Raw genomic sequence first — 16,116 nt, 5'->3', positions numbered from 1 at the left:
GGCAACATTGGAGGAACAGGTATTACCTAAACAGCCTATTTATTTATTTTTTTATTTATTTTATTTATTAAATTTGTATGCCGCCCCTCTCTGCAGACTCGGGGCGGCTCACAACAGCAATAGAAAACAATACAGTGTTCCCTCGATTTCCACGGGGGATGCGTTCCGAGACCGCCCACGAAAGTCAAATTTCCGCGAAGTAGAGATGCGGAAGTAAATACACCATTTTTGGCTATGGACAGTATCACAAGCCTTCCCTTAACATTTTAAACCCCTAAATTACCATTTCCCATTCCCTTAACAACCATTTACTCACCGTTATTACTGGTATTCACCATTGAATAAGACACTTAGTGATCCTGATATTTATAAACATAATTATTTATTAACAATAATTATTTTTTTTGCTATTTCTTTGCAAAAATTATTAGTTTGGCAATGATGTATGATGTCATCGGATGGGAAAAACTGTGGTATAGGAAAAAAACCGCAAAGTATTTTTTAAGTAATATTTTTTGAAAAACCGTGGTATAGGATATTCGTGAAGTTCGAACCCGCGAAAATCGAGGGAACACTGTATATAATACAAATTCAGTAATAAGAAAGCTAAAAACCCATAATTTAAAAAACATGCACACAACATACCATACATAGACAGTATAGGCCTGGGGAAGATATTTCAGTTCCCCCATGCCTGATGGCAGAGGTGGGTTTTAAGGAGTTTGCGGTAGGCAAGGAGGGTGGGGGCAGTTCTAATCTCAGGGGGGAGCTGGTTCCAGAGGGTCGGGGCCGCCACAGAGAAGGCTCTTCCCCTGGGACCCGCCAAACGACATTGTTTAGTCGACGGGACCCGGAGAAGGCCAACTCTGTGGGACCTAATTGGTCGCTGGGATTCGTGCGGCAAAAGGCGGTCCCTCTTGAGCTCTTCAGAAGAAAATTTGGGTTAATCAATCAATCAACATGTGGGCAAACAGAGGGAGTTTGGGAGTTTTAATCAAACATCTGGAAAAGAGATTTAAAATTAAGATGACTAGATAGGTTTTGTTGTTAACATGTGGATGCTGACTTGGCTTCCAATAAAACGGCAAGCTGCATGAAGCTGGGGTGTGGCGCGGTGGCCTAGAGGTGGCGCTCTCACTTCACAATCAGGAGGCTGTGTGTTCGATCCTAGGTGCCTCTCTGGGCACACTGGGAATATATCTGCTAAAAACACCTCCGCGTTGGTGACATGACGGGCATCGGGCCAGACTCCACCCCTCAAGGGATTATGGGGTCATTAAATGAGGATGATGGTGGCGAGTGCATGAAACTGGGGAATTGTGGTTTACAGTTCATCTTCAAACTGTTGTTTCAGGTCACAATTCAAAGTGTTGGTCATAACCTTTAAAGCCCTACATGGCATTGGACCAGAGTACCTCCGGAACCGCCTGCTACCGCACGAATCCCAGCGACCGATAAGGTCTCACAGAGTTGGCCTTCTCCGGGTCCCGTCGACTAAACAATGTCGTTTGGCGGGCCCCAGGGGAAGAGCCTTCTCTGTTGTGGCCCGGCCCTCTGGAACCAACTCCCCCCAGAGATCAGAACTGCCCCCACCCTCCCTGTCTTTCGTAAACTACTCAAGACTTATTTATACCGCCAGGCATGGGGGAGTTGAGATATTCCTTCCCCCTAGGCCATTACAAGTTATGCATGGTATGTTTGTGTGTATGTTTGGTTTTATAATAGGGGTTTTTAGTTGTTTTTATTATTGGATTGTACATATTGTTTTTATTATTGTTAGCTGCCCCGAGTCTACAGAGAGGGGTGGCATACAAATCCAATAAATTATTATTAATTATTATTATTAATTATTATTAAGTACTAAATCATGGTTGATATCTAATACTAATTATGATTGAAACCAGTCCTGGCAAAGCATCTTGGCCCAGTGAAACAGTCTGATCCTGTGCATGGTTCGTATAACTTGCATTAGACAGCAGGGAGGTTGAGTGGTGATTCTTGTCATTATCCCTATGTATTGTTAGCTTGTATTGTATCCCTCCTCTTTTGCTAGGTATCTTAGAGGAAGCGAGATTCTTTGGAATCGACTCACTAATTGAACACCTGGAAGTAGCAATTAAGGTAATGCTAATTTTTGTATCTCCTTCCTTTCTGATCATTCGCTTTTGTTTTGGTTTTTCTGTTGTATTTTGGTTTTTTGTGAACATGGAAATGTTTCTATATCTTAAAAACAAAAACATTTTGCAGAGAAAGATTTTTTTCCCCCCACTTTGTATTTTTTTGTTTCTTTGTTCATATTATATCGTATTATCTCTTAGCATTGTTAGAATCCCTAATAAAAAAAATATGAAAAAGGGAACAAAAGCGAGTGACATTTAATTCACAACATTCTGAATGGATCCCAGTCAGGTTAGTTATTTTCAAAGACATGCACACCTACTGTATATGGCTTAACATAATTTCAATTTAATTTTCTTGTATATCATAAAGAGGATTTTCAAATTGCTGCACCACAGTAACTTGGCATGCCAACAATGTACAGTGATACCTTGTCTTACAAACTTAATTGGTTCCAGGACGAGGTTCTTAAGGTGAAATGTTTGTAAGACGAAACAATGTTTTCCACAGGAATCAATGGAAAAGCAATTAATGCGTGCAGGCCTAAAATTCACCCCTTTTGCCAGCCAAAGCGCCCGTTTTTGCACTGCTGGGATTCCCCTGAGGTTCCCCTCCATAGGAAACCCCACCTCTGGACTTCTGCGTTTTAGCGATGCTGCAGGGGAATCCCAGCAGGGGAATCCCTTCATCGCAAAAACGAGCGCTTTGCTGGCAACGGAAGTCCGGAGATGGGGTTTCCCAACGAAGGGAGCATCAGTGAAATTGCAGCATCGCAAAACCACCGAAGTCGTCGAAACCCCACCTCCGTACCTCTGTGTTTTTGCGATGCTGCGATTTCACTGAGGCTCCCCTCGCTGGGAAACCCCACCTCCAGACTTCTGTTGCCAGTGAAGCACCCGTTTTTGCGATGCTGGGATTCCCCTGCTGGGATTCCCCTGCAGCATCACAGAAACACGGAAGTCCGGAGGCATAGTTCCCTCTAAGCTGAGCAGTGAGCAATCGCTCACTTAAAAATCATCATCAACTCAGAGTTTTCCAAACCTGCCCAGAAGCCGAGAGGGAAAGAGTGAGAGGGAAGGAGAGAGAGAGGAAGAGAGAGAAACAGATAGAAAAAAGAGAGGAAGGAAAAGAGAAAGAAAAAGAATGGGAGTAAGGAAGAGAGAAAGAACATCAAAATCTAGTTTGAAACTAGCTCAACTATTTAAGTGGCATTTTGATATTGATAGAGTTGCCCTATTATGAGCTCACTGTTATAGACACACAGTACAGTATTTTATTTTGAAATTCTCTGAGGCAAAACAGGGTGGGTTTTTTATTTGTTTGTTTGTTTATTTATTTATTATTTCTGTGCCACCCAGTCCCGAAGGGACTGCCGCTCAGACACTATACTTTTCCGCCCACCCCCCCAAAAAATTAGAGGGAACACTGTCCGGAGGTGGGGTTTCCCATGGAGGGGAGCCTCGGGATTCCCAGCAGCACAAAAACTGGTGCTTCGCTGGCAATAGAGGGCCAGAGGCAGGGCATCCCAGTGGCGGTGGTGGGTTTGTAAGGTGAAAATAGTTTGTAAGAAGAGGCAAAAAAATCTTAAACCCCGGGTTTGTATCTTGAAAAGTTTTATGACGAGGCGTTTGTAAGACGAGGTATCACTGTATATTGCTTTGTTCTTCAGACATAGAGATTAATGGGCTCAGACGTACAGCGCAGCCAGAAGATGTAAATAAGAAAAACGAATAATTTCTAGATGTGGTTTAGACTAGGAAAGAGACAGAATTAGATGTAACAAGCCTGCAGTGTTAAAATCCCCAAGAGCTTTTCTGTGAATAGTAAATATCCTTGAAAATGCCTCAAAAATCCCCACACAGTATTTTGCCCAGTTATTCCATCTTGTATTGTTTAGGCTTAAGTGCTTCTTCCCTTCCTTGACAGAATTCCCAACCTGCAGAAGACCACTCCCCGATTTCCCGAAAGGAATTTGTCAGGTTCCTCCTTGCAACCTCAACCAAGTCTGAGCTACGCTGTCAGGTACTATGATTGTCACTGGAAATAGACAGACAGACAGACAGATAGATGGACGTCTTTGCAGAACTATTTTGCACAACTTGTAAAGGGAAAAGGTCCCTCTGCTACATTCAAAATCCATCACAGGCAACATGCAACCTTGGATAGGTAGTAATTTATTTATTTATTAAATTTGTATGCCGCCCCTCTCCACAGACTCGGGGCGGCTCACAACAGCAACAGAAAACAATATTTAATACAAATTCAATAATTAGAAAGCTAAAAGCCCATAATTTAAAAAACATGCACACAACATACCATACATAAACAGTATGGGCCTGGGGAAGATATTTCAGTTCCCCCACGCCTGACGGTGGGTTTTAAAGAGTTTGCGGAAGGCAAGGAAGGTGGGGGCAGTTCTAATCTCAGGGGGGAGCTGGTTCCAGAGGGTCGGGGCCGCCACAGAGAAGGCTCTTCCCCTGGGACCCGCCAAACGACATTGTTTAGTTGACGGGACCCGGAGAAGGCCAACTCTGTGGGACCTAATCGGTCGCTGGGATTCGTGCGGCAGAAGGCGGTCCTGGAGATATTCTGGTCCGATGCCATGAAGGGCTTTAGAGGTCAAGGCCAACACTTTGAATTGTGACTGAAAATTGATCGGCAACCAATGCAGGCTGCGGAATGTTGTTGTAACATGGGCATACCTTGGGAAGCACATGATTGCTCTCGCAGCTGCATTCTGCACGATCTGAAGTTTGGGAGTTGAAGTCCAAATATCTTCAAGTTGCCAAGGTTGGGAAACACTGGTGTAAGCCACCCAGAGCCATTCAGTGAGATGGGCGGAACTGGGAATTGAACAAATAAATACATGAGAATTGAATTGAAACAGTAGTTTTGAACTTAGATTCTTTGTGAACTAGGTGACCTGACCTCTGCTCTCTTCTTCCTCCAGGGCTTAAATTTCAGCGGAGCAGACCTCTCTCGTTTAGATCTCCGGTACATCAACTTCAAGATGGCCAACTTGAGCCGATGCAACCTGGCCCACGCAAACCTCTGCTGCGCAAATCTTGAACGGGCTGATCTTTCCGGATCCGTCCTAGATGTGGGTGTTATTCGGATAAGGCCTGACACACATGCAAACTGGATTAACCACTTCATCTGATGAGTGGTTAGCCTTGTTCCGTAGTAGTATGCCTAAAGTAGTGAGTATACCCTTTGAAAAAGACAGAATCTGAAGAGTAGCTGCGCTGTGGGGCATGCATGGTCTAGAAATAAATCTTAAGAGATGACTAGTAATGACAGTTGTCAATCACAGCAAATGCCCTACTCATCAGTGTGAGCAATGCTATGTCTAGCATAACTAGAACAATATCCAGATGTCTACCTGTTGACAGCTTCTAGCTCTATAAATGTTCCATGTCTCTCTTCTAGTTTGCATTTGTTTGCAAAGAAATACAGTGGTACCTCATGATATGAACCCCTTGCCATACGAACAACCTGAGATACGAACCCGGGGTTCAGAAATTTTTTGCCTCTTCTGACGAACTTTTTCGTCTTACGAACCCGATGACGACGACGAGAAGCCCCGCCGCCCAGCTGTCACTTTTTGAAACAGCCGGGGGGCTTCTCAGCGTCCTCCTGAACCCGAATGCCAAACCCGAACTTCCGGGTTCGGTGTTCGGGAGGCCGCCGAGAAGCCCCCCGGCTGTTTCAAAAGGTGACAGCCGGGCGGCGGGGCTTCTCGGCGGCCTCCCGAACTTTTGCTGAACTTCCGGGTTCGGCATTGGGAGAACGCTGAGAAGCACCCGGTTGTTTCAAAAGGTAACAGCCGGGCGGTGGCGTTTTTTTGCGGGTTTTTTTGTTGTTGTTGTACGCATTAATTCATTTTACATTGTTTCCTATGGGAAACAATGTTTCGTCTTACGAACTTTTCGCCTTACGAACCTCCCCCGGGAACCAATTAGGTTTGTAAGACAAGGTATTACTGTACCAAGAAACGAGGGAGGTGGAACATACTGTACTTCAGGGGTGTCAAACTTAAGGCCCCTGGGCTGGATGCGGCCCATGGGGTACTTAGATCTGGACCATAGTGCTACCCTGGAAACAGCGAAGGACTGGCCCGCAGTATCTAACAGTGGAAACTGAGCTAGGGAGAGCTGCCCGTGGCCCTTCCAGTTCCATTTTCAGCCACAACAGCCTCCTGTAGCCATGTGACAGTGAAAATGGAGTGCAGGGAGGCTGCACCCTGTTTTCCTTTGCAGAGGGCTGCAGGAGACCGTCTTGGCTGAAAATGGGCCTCAGAGGGGCGGCTTCGTTTTTGCTGGCTGAGAGCTGCAAGAGACGGTCCTGGCTGAAAACAGGGCCCTGGGGGAGAACTGCTCTGTTTTTGCTGGCAGAGAAGTACAGGAGGTTGCAGAGGGCTCCACTCTGGTCACACCCATCTCCCTGCCCCCCATCCCACCCCCTGGAGATCAAACACAACCCTGATGCAGCCCTCAATGAAATTATATAAACGTGGGTTTTTTTTCTCCACAACAAAAACATACATAACATTACATATAACATCAATGCAAATCGGTATGCATAAACTGGACATAAACTGTTTCAACTCCTACCCTCAAAACATCTATCTATCTATCTATCTATCTATCTATCTAATCTATCTATCTATCTGTCTTCTATCTATCTATCTATCTATCTTCTATCTATCTATCTATCTATCTATCTATCTATCTATCTATCTATTTTTTGATTTGATTTGATTTGATTTGTAGGCCGCCCCTCTCCGTAGACTCGGGGCGGCTAACAACAGTGATAAAAGCAGCATGTAACAATCCAATACTAAAACAACTAAAACCCCTTATTGATAAAACCAAACATACATACAAACACACCATGCATAAATTGTATAGGCCTAGGGGGAAAGGAATACTGTATCTCAATTCCCCCATGCCTGACGACAGAGGTGGGTTTTAAGGAGCTTACAAAAGGCGAGGAGGGTGGGGGCAACTCTGATCTCTGGGGGGAGCTGGTTCCAGAGGGTCGGGGCTGCTACCAAGACAACTAGACACAAGAACAGTATTTCCCCCAATGCCATCACTCTGCTAAACAAATAAAACTATTTACCAAGTCTGCACTTCCATTACTACTAGTTTTTTTCTTATCATTCCTATCACCCATTTTCTCCCACTTGTATGACTGTAACTTGTTGCTTGTATCCTTAAGATTTTTATTAATACTGATTGTTTCCTAATTGCTTATTTGACTCCTATGGCAGTCATTAAGTGCTGTACCTCCTGATTCTTGACAAATCTATATTTTATTTTATGTACACTGAGAGCATATGCACCAAAGACAAATTCCTTGTGTGTCCAATCACACTTGGCCAATAAAGATTTCTATTCTGTTCTGTTCTATTTGATTCTATTCAATTTTATTCTATATTATCACTTAAAAACAATAATGCAATAACCTAAGTTACATTCCAATTTTAATTTTTAGTATACCATCTATCTTAATCATCCCTCTATCCACTCCATTCTTTCTATCCCAGGTGGCTATTCCACCTCTAATACTACTTTCTTACACCTTCTCTCCCCTTTCCTACTACCCTCTCCTCCTCCTTCTCTACCTCCCCTTCTACTCTCTCCTTTTCTACTTCCTCTTACACCCTCTAAATCCTTCCCTGAGTGGATAATTCTAATTACAATTTTTTTAATTATTTTTCTCCCCACTGAAAACATACATAGACTATCATATACTTCAATACAACTTAATAAACAGATATCATCTACTAAATATAATCATTAATACTTTTTAATTTCATATCGATTAGTCTCGGTATATGTCATTAATCCCATGCTGCCTCCTTTATCTGATTTCGTCACCCGGATAACACAGAATATTTTATTTTCCAATTAAATTTTGATGCTATTGTTTACTTCCTCTGCTGGTTGCCTTTGTCATATACACGAAAACAACCCTCAATGAAATTGAGTTTGACACCCCTGCTGTACATGATAAGGACTTGGTATGATGGACTTGAAAAGATGAAAGAGATGATTAACCATGGAATGAAGCACGAGGCAAATTTAAAGAGAGTAGACAAAAGTGAAGTGCTATAAACTTCCTCTGCATGAGTAGTTCACATTTTGAATAAGAATTATATGTCACGTGGGTAGAAGGGTTCAGGATTTTAGAAATGCTTAGGTGGGGCATGGCCAAAAACCACTGGTTTAAAGAAAGATAAAGTCCTTTATCTAAAGTTCTGGAGAGTTTAGATAAAGGCAAAGTCCCTTAGTGTTGGTAATGACCTTTAAAGCCCTACATGGCATTGGACCAGAATACCTCCAGAACCGCCTTCTACCGCACGAATCCCAGCAGCCGATAAGGTCCCACAGAGTTGGCCTTCTCCGGGTCCTGTTGACCAAACAATGTCTTTTGGCGGGCCCCAGGGGAAGAGCCTTCTCTGTGGCGGCCCCGGCCCTCTGGAATCAACCCCCCGGAGATTAGAACGGCCCCCACCCTCCTTGTCTTTCACAAGTTACTCAAGACCCACCTGTATCGCCAGGCATAGACATCTCCTCCAGGCTTTTATATTTTATGTTTGGTATGTATGTGCTGTATGGTTTTTAAATTGTTGGGCGTTTTATATATTTTTATTATTAGATTTGTCCCATTGTTATGCTGTTTTTTATTACTGTTTTTTATTACTGTTATAAGCCGCCCCAAGTCTTCAGAGAGGGGCAGCATACAAATCTAATAAATTATTATTATTGTTATTATTATTATTTAGATAAAGCACTGTGATTTGACACCTGCAGACTCTGCCAACAAAGGCTGTGGAATTTTCTTCGTAGTACTTTAAGCAAATATGATCAGTGCAACGCATTTCAAATTTCTAGATCAGATGAAATGTGGCCTTTTCTCCATCTGAGATGTTTGTTTTCCTTTTTCTTTGGCAGTATGCCAACCTCCAAGGTGTAAAGATGTTGTGCTCCAATGCAGAGGGAGCATCCCTGAAAAGCTGCAACTTTGAAGACCCTTCTGGCCTTAAAGCTAATTTGGAAGGTGAGCTCCAGCCGTCGAGCCTCTTCTTTTCATGTAATGCAGTCTGCGTCGTTCAGGAAATGACTGTGTCTTTTTGATCATTAAAGGTTGATTGTTAAAATCATAAGGAAATATAAATCAGATCAACGGATAATATGAATATCTGCGAGACCGCCTTCTGCCGCATGAATCCCAGCTGCCGGTTAGGTCCCACAGAGTTGGCCTTCTCCGGGTCCCGTCGACTAAACAATGCCGTCTGGCAGGACCCAGGGGAAGAGCCTTCTCTGTGGCGGCCCCAACCCTCTGGAACCAGCTCCCCCCAGAGATTAGGATTGCCCCCACCCTCCTTGCCTTTCGTAAACTCTTTAAAACCCACCTCTGCCGTCAGGCATGGGGGAACTGAGACATCTCCCCTTGCCTATGTAGTTTTATGTATGATATGTTTGTGTGTATGATTTTTAAATAATGGGGCGTTTAGACTTGTTAGATTTGTTATTTTAGACTTTTAATATTAGATTTGTCATTGTATATTGTTTTATCACTGTTGAGTCTGCGGAGAGGGGCGGCATACAAATCTAATTAATAATAATAATAACAATAACAATAACAACAACAACAACAATAATAATAATAATAATAATAATAATAATAATAATAATAACAATAACAATAATAATAATTTTAAAAAAGAAGAAGAAGAGGAAAAGTTGCTTTCAGAGCAGAGGAAAAGTAACTCAGAGCATCTGCTATGTAGATAAAATAGGGGTCCCCAAACTTGGCAACGTTTAAGACTTGTGGACTTCAACTCCCAGAATTCCCGAGCCAGCCATGGCTGGCTGGCAAATTCTGGGAATTGAAGTCCACAAGTCTTAAAAAGTTGCCAAGCTTGGATCTCTATTGCAATCCCTCTGAGCACTTCCACTCTCATCAAATCTGACAGTCTCGAAATGGGTGAGCAGTGTGGTCGGGCAGTAGGAAAAGCAAGTAGGATGCTTGGCTGCATAGCTAGGGGTATAACAAGCAGGAAGAGGGAGATTGTGATCCCCTTATATAGAGCGCTGATGAGACCACATTTGGAATACTGTGTTCAGTTCTGGAGACCTCACCTACAAAAAGATATTGACAAAACTGAACGGGTCCAAAGACGGGCTACAAGAATGGTGGAAGGTCTTAAGCATAAAACGTATCAGGAAAGACTTCATGAACTCAATCTCTACAGTCTGGAGGACAGAAGGAAAAGGGGGGACATGATTGAAACATTTAAATATGTTAAAGGTTTAAATAAGGTCCAGGAGGGAAGTGTTTTTAATAGGAAAGTGAACACAAGAACAAGGGGACACAATCTGAAGTTAGTTGGGGGAAAGATCAGAAGCAACGTGAGAAAATATTATTTGACTGAAAGAGTAGTAGATCCTTGGAACAAACTTCCAGCAGACGTGGTTGGTAAATCCACAGTAACTGAATTTAAACATGCCTGGGATAAACATATATCCATCCTAAGATAAAATGCAGGAAATAGTATAAGGGCAGACTAGATGGACCATGAGGTCTTTTTCTGCCGTCAGTCTTCTATGTTTCTCCAGCCAGTGTAAAACTGCCAGGTTTGAGGACCTCTGAGAGAAAAGGTCCAGGTTAAATGACCAGGAAGCAGAGAAGGAAAACAAGACTACTTCAAACCCAACCCAGCGAATACATATTTAACAATTAAATGACATCTGAGCATGTTGCATGAGCCGAGGTGGCACAGTGGGTTGAGTGCAGTACTGCAGGCCACTAAAGCTGACTGCTAGATCTGCAGGTCAGCGGTTCAAATCTCATCACCGGCTCAAGGTTGACTCAGCCTTCCGTCCTTCCGAGGTGGGTAAAATGAGGACCCGGATTGTGAGGGCAATATGCTGGCTCTGTTAAAAAGTGCTATTGCTAAGATATTGTAAGCCGCCCTGAGTCTAAGGAGAAGGACGGCATAAAACATCAAATAAATAAATAAATAGTATGTGGTTTGGATACCACAGTAGCTAGGTTTTCGTGGCTCTGCCCCACGTCTGATCCCAGGGGTAAGTAGATTTTAAAAAGAAAAAGAAATATTGACAAAACCCACTTCACAAATATTGACTAAACATACACGCAGCATAACATGTAGTGTTGCAAATTCATGGCCTCTTCAACCATTTCTGAAGGGCTATGACTTCCATTGCTTATACACTTGCACTTTGATTAATAATGAGGCAGGGCCTGGAGACTGCAGAATGCCCTGTTTCCCCGATAGTAAGACACCCCCGATTGTAAGACGTATCGGCGGTTTCAGGGGGGTCGGCTAATATAAGCCGTACCCCGAAAGTAAGACATATGTCTTACTTTCGGGGAAACACGGGGGTATTGCCGGGGGGGGAGCCCGATGACGTCGCTTCCAAGCTCCCCGCGCGCCCCTTGCCTTCGCCTCGCCGCGGCGCCACCGCCTCTTCCCCGGCTTGGCAAAACAAAGGACGGCGCTGGGCCGAAGCGAGCCGAGTGGGCAGCGGCTTGCAGCGAAGGCGCTCGTCCCAGCAACCGAGTCCTGCCGAGGCTCGGCTGCAAGTGGCCAGCGAGGCCGACCGGCTCCGAGGCGAGCGGCCGGAGCTGCGCCCTCCTTCGCCCGCCTCCTTTCCGGCAGGCAGGTGGGGCTGCCCAACTGCGTAGAGTGGCTCCTCCCCTCCAGACACACGCTTCCCCGACACGCGTCTGCGGCTCCACGCATGCACGCCGCTTGGAGCCCTGAGGTTGAACTTGGAAAAGGGCTCACGAGGCTCCTGTCCCGCGGCTGCCCTTCTGGACTCTGGGGAGATGCCTTCGGGAACGCGACCCTTTCAATTTTTTTCCAATGTAAGACATACCCCGAAAGTAAGACGTAGTGGGGCTTTTGGGGGTAAAAAGAAAGTAAGACACTGTCTTACTTCTGGGGAAACACGGTAGAAGTGAAGGAGCTGGAGCAGATAATACAACTTAAAGACTTGCAATTAGAAATAGAACGACTGTGGCAAAAGAAAGCAAAGATTGTGCTAAAAGTCAGAGGCATCTTGGGTACAATCCTAAACCCACTGGACCGCAACATGAACACTATCGGCATTGACAAATTCACCATCAGTCAATTGCAAAAGGCAGCTATACTCAAAACAGCTTACATCTTGCGAAGATATCTGTAATGCCATTAAACATCCATATAGACCAGTGATGGCGAACCTTTTTTTTCTCAGGTGCCGAAAAAGCATGTGTGTGCGCTATCACACATGTGTGAGTGCCCAAAGCCATAATTCAATGCCTGGGGAGGGCGAACACAGCTTTCCCACTAGAGGCTGGAAACAACCTATTTCCCAACTTCTGGTTGGCCCAGTAGGCTCATGTTTCAACCTTCCTAGGTTTGAAAGGCTTCCCTGGAGCCAGGGAGGGTAAAATGCATTATCCCATCCCCCTAGAGGCTCCCTGGAGGCCAAAAACACCCTCCCAGAGCCTCTGCAAGCCAAAAATTAGCTGGCTGGCATATACATGCTCATTGGAGCTGAGCTAGGGCAATGGCTCTCATGCCAGCAGATATGGCGACACGTGCCACCTGTGGCACCCATGCCATAGGTTCACCATCATTGATATAGGCCATCCCAGTTCATTGGGAAGAACTTGACAGGCAGGCAAAAATAATAATAATAATAATAATAATAATAATAATTATTATTATTATTATTTATTTATTAGATTTGTATGCCGCCCCTCTCCGAAGACTCGGGGCGGCTCACAACAATAATAAAAACAATATTCTAGCGAAAACAAATCTAATATTAAAAAGCACATAAAACCCTATCATATTTTCAAAAGCAAACAACATATACATACCCAAACATAAATATATATAAAAAAATGCTAAAATCCAGTCTGAGCATCTGCAATGAACAATAATAATACTAACAATATCAGCCTATCCCAACTCTTAGGAAGGACTTGATAATAAAAATGCCAAATCCAATCCAAACACCTGGCTGACTATCCAACCAACTATAATAATTGATTAAATTTGTGTACCATCTGGCTCTCAATGACTCTAGGTGGCTCACAACATTAAGTAAATAAATTACAATAAAATAAATAAAACAGAAATATAAAATATGACCAACTTTTATAATTGCATTCCTTTGTTAATGAATAACGGTGTCCTAAGGTTTTTATGATTTTTTTTACTGGAAAAGGAAGAAGAACACGAGATAATTTAGCTTGTGTATAATATTTACAATGGTTCAATCAATATACAGTAAAAGTCAGCATCTTTTGCTATATCTGGTAATAGGATGCTAAAGGGACCAGTGAGAGAGAAAGGAAGTTCTACTTTTTGTTTTTGACCGGCTTGGATTTTGTGGCTACAGGTGCTAACTTGAAAGGTGTTGATATGGAAGGAAGTCAGATGACTGGCATCAATCTCCGAGTCGCAACGCTAAAGAACGCAAAATTGAAAAACTGCAATTTAAGAGGAGCAACCTTGGCAGGAACTGATTTGGAGGTGAGATTTCCATCTTTTGATATCTATCTATCTATCTATCTATCTATCTATCTATCTATCTATCTATCTATCTATCTATCTATCTATCTACCTACCTACCTACCTACCTACCTATCTTATCCATTCATCCATCTACCTACCTACCTACCTATATTATCCATCCATCCATCCATCTAATCTATCTATCTATCTATCTATCTATCTATCTATCTATCTATCTATCTATCTATCTATCTATCTATTTGAGTTGAAAGGGACCTTGCAGGTCATCTAGTCCAAGCCCCTGCTCAATCAGGAGACCCTATATCACCCCAGTCATACGGCGTCCAATCTCTTTGAGCATGTCGAGTGTTGGGGCGTTTACAACCTCCACTGGCAAGTCGTTCCACTGGTTGATCTTCCTTATCTCCACGTGGAATCTCTCTTTTGTCAGTTTCCATCCCTTGCTCCTGGGTCTGGCCTACTGGTGCCCTGGAAAATAGGGCGAATCCCTCCTCTCTGTGGCAACCCCACAGGTACCTGTATACTGCTATCATGTCCCCCAATAGTCCTCCTTTTTGCTAGACTATCCATGCCCAGTTCCAGCAACCTTTCTACGGGACCACCTTCTGCCGCATGAATCCCAGCGACCGGTCTGGTCCCACACAGTCGGCCTTCTCCAGGTCCAGTCAACTAGACAATGTCTTTTGCTGAGGCCTAGGAGGAGAGCCTTTGTAAGCGAGTCATCCGATATCTGGACTTCTGCTAATATCTCGCTCTGTTGTTTCAGAACTGTGACCTGTCCGGCTGTGACCTACAAGAGGCCAACCTGAGAGGGTCGAATGTGAAAGGCGCCATCTTTGAAGAGATGTTGACCCCACTGCACATGTCTCAAAGCGTCAGATAGGGGGTGCTGCTGAAGACTTTTGGTGCTCAACAAGGGAACGACGTTCCTTCCACAGCCTATTTTTTTTTGCTCAGTGATATCTGAGAAGCTGCTGCTGGACAGAGAGAAGGACCTTCTCTCGTCTTAGATATAGGAATAGCTATTGAATCCAGTTGGGACAAGAAGCTTGCTCGTAGCTCCCAAAGACACTGCTATCTTGGCCCTACCTTGCTTTAGAATGCTCCTCTAGAAAAACAAAAATATTTATGAAAGCACAATATATGCAATTTATATTTATTCAACTTCCAGTGAGGGTTTTTAAAAACATGATGAGTTTCACACACAGTAGCAAACTTTCAGCCTGGATCAGCGAACTTTTATTTACGGTGGCTTATTAAATGGAGGAGGAGGAAGAATTGGAAGGTCGAAAGGTTTGAATCTTCTTGGCAAAACAGAAAATAGCTGCATTTCTTTAAAAAGATATATTGCCTGCGTGGGTTCCTTGACTTAGAACAGTGTCATAAGTATTAATTGCAAAAGGGGAACACTCAACTGTTCCATTTTTTAAGATCATCTGCTCATCCCTAATAATCAGGAATTGAAGGTGCAAATGTAACATTGTGAGCCCTGAATTGCTAGGTTGTACTTCTTAAATTGTCACTGGACCTACAAACCTTGTGGACTAGAAACATTAGTAGTTAGCCATTTGCTCTTATATCAGCATCGGGGAAGTACGTCCTGAACATTTTAATATAGGCTGAACATCATTACACGCTTCCATCGCAGTGATTAATACCTCACCATTGAATTCTCCTGGTCAAAAGTTGGGCGATATACCCTGGGGATCCTGGATAAAATAGGGAGCAATCAGAAATAGTTCAGGTCATTTTACATAGGGATGTAAACCTTGTTTGGTAATGAAACCTCCATTAGATTAAGGATCGGACAGTTCATATTCTCGTTTGTCAGTACAGTGATACCTCATCTTACGAACTTAATTGGTTCCGGGACGAGGTTCGTAAGGTGAAAAGTTTGTAAGACGAAACAAAGTTTCCCATAGGAATCAATGGAAAAGCGATTAATGCGTGCAAGCCCAAAACTCACCCCTTTTGCCAGCCGAAGTGCCCGTTTTTGTGCTGCTGGGATTCTCCTGAGGCTCCCCTCCATGGGAAACTCCACCTCCGGACTTCCGTGTTTTTGTGATGCAGCAAGGGAATCCCAGCAGTGCAAAAATGGGTGCTTTGCTGGCAACGGAAGTCCAGAGGTGGAGTTTCCCAGCCAGGGGGAGCCTCAGCGAAATCGCAACATTGCAAAAACACGGAAGTCCTCGAAACCCCACCTCCAGACTTCCTTGTTTTTGTGATGCTGCGATTTCGCTGAGGCTCCCCTCGCTGGGAAACTCCACCTCTGGACTGCCGTTGCCAGCGAAGCGCCCGTTTTTCCACTGCTGGGATTCCCCTGCAGCATCGCAAAAGCATGGAAGTCCGGAGGTGGTGTTTCCCATGGAGGGGAGCCTCAGGGGAATCCCAGCAGTGCAAAAACGGGCGCTTCACTGGCAACAGAAGTC

At 43.9% G+C, this 16,116-nt stretch overlaps 1 protein-coding gene across 2 annotated transcripts in view; it reads left to right on the top strand.

The window, feature by feature from the left end:
* Window positions 1-15,222, top strand: part of KCTD9 (potassium channel tetramerization domain containing 9) — a 37,070-nt gene extending 21,848 nt beyond the window's left edge. For both annotated transcript variants that reach the window (XM_070765704.1, XM_070765705.1), the window contains 6 exons: window positions 2,054-2,121; window positions 4,045-4,140; window positions 5,069-5,218; window positions 9,081-9,186; window positions 13,551-13,684; window positions 14,454-15,222. In XM_070765704.1, the coding sequence (XP_070621805.1) occupies window positions 2,054-2,121; window positions 4,045-4,140; window positions 5,069-5,218; window positions 9,081-9,186; window positions 13,551-13,684; window positions 14,454-14,570 (671 nt within the window). In that variant the 3' untranslated portion in view covers window positions 14,571-15,222. The remainder of the gene's footprint in view (window positions 1-2,053; window positions 2,122-4,044; window positions 4,141-5,068; window positions 5,219-9,080; window positions 9,187-13,550; window positions 13,685-14,453) is intronic.
* The last annotated feature ends 894 nt before the right edge of the window (window positions 15,223-16,116 follow it).

This window comes from Erythrolamprus reginae, chromosome 12, assembly GCF_031021105.1.
Source record: "Erythrolamprus reginae isolate rEryReg1 chromosome 12, rEryReg1.hap1, whole genome shotgun sequence".
NCBI classification, from domain to species: Eukaryota; Metazoa; Chordata; class Lepidosauria; order Squamata; family Dipsadidae; genus Erythrolamprus; species Erythrolamprus reginae.
The sequence above is the reverse complement of the archived record's forward strand: the minus strand, read 5'-3'. Positions and strand labels throughout refer to the sequence as shown.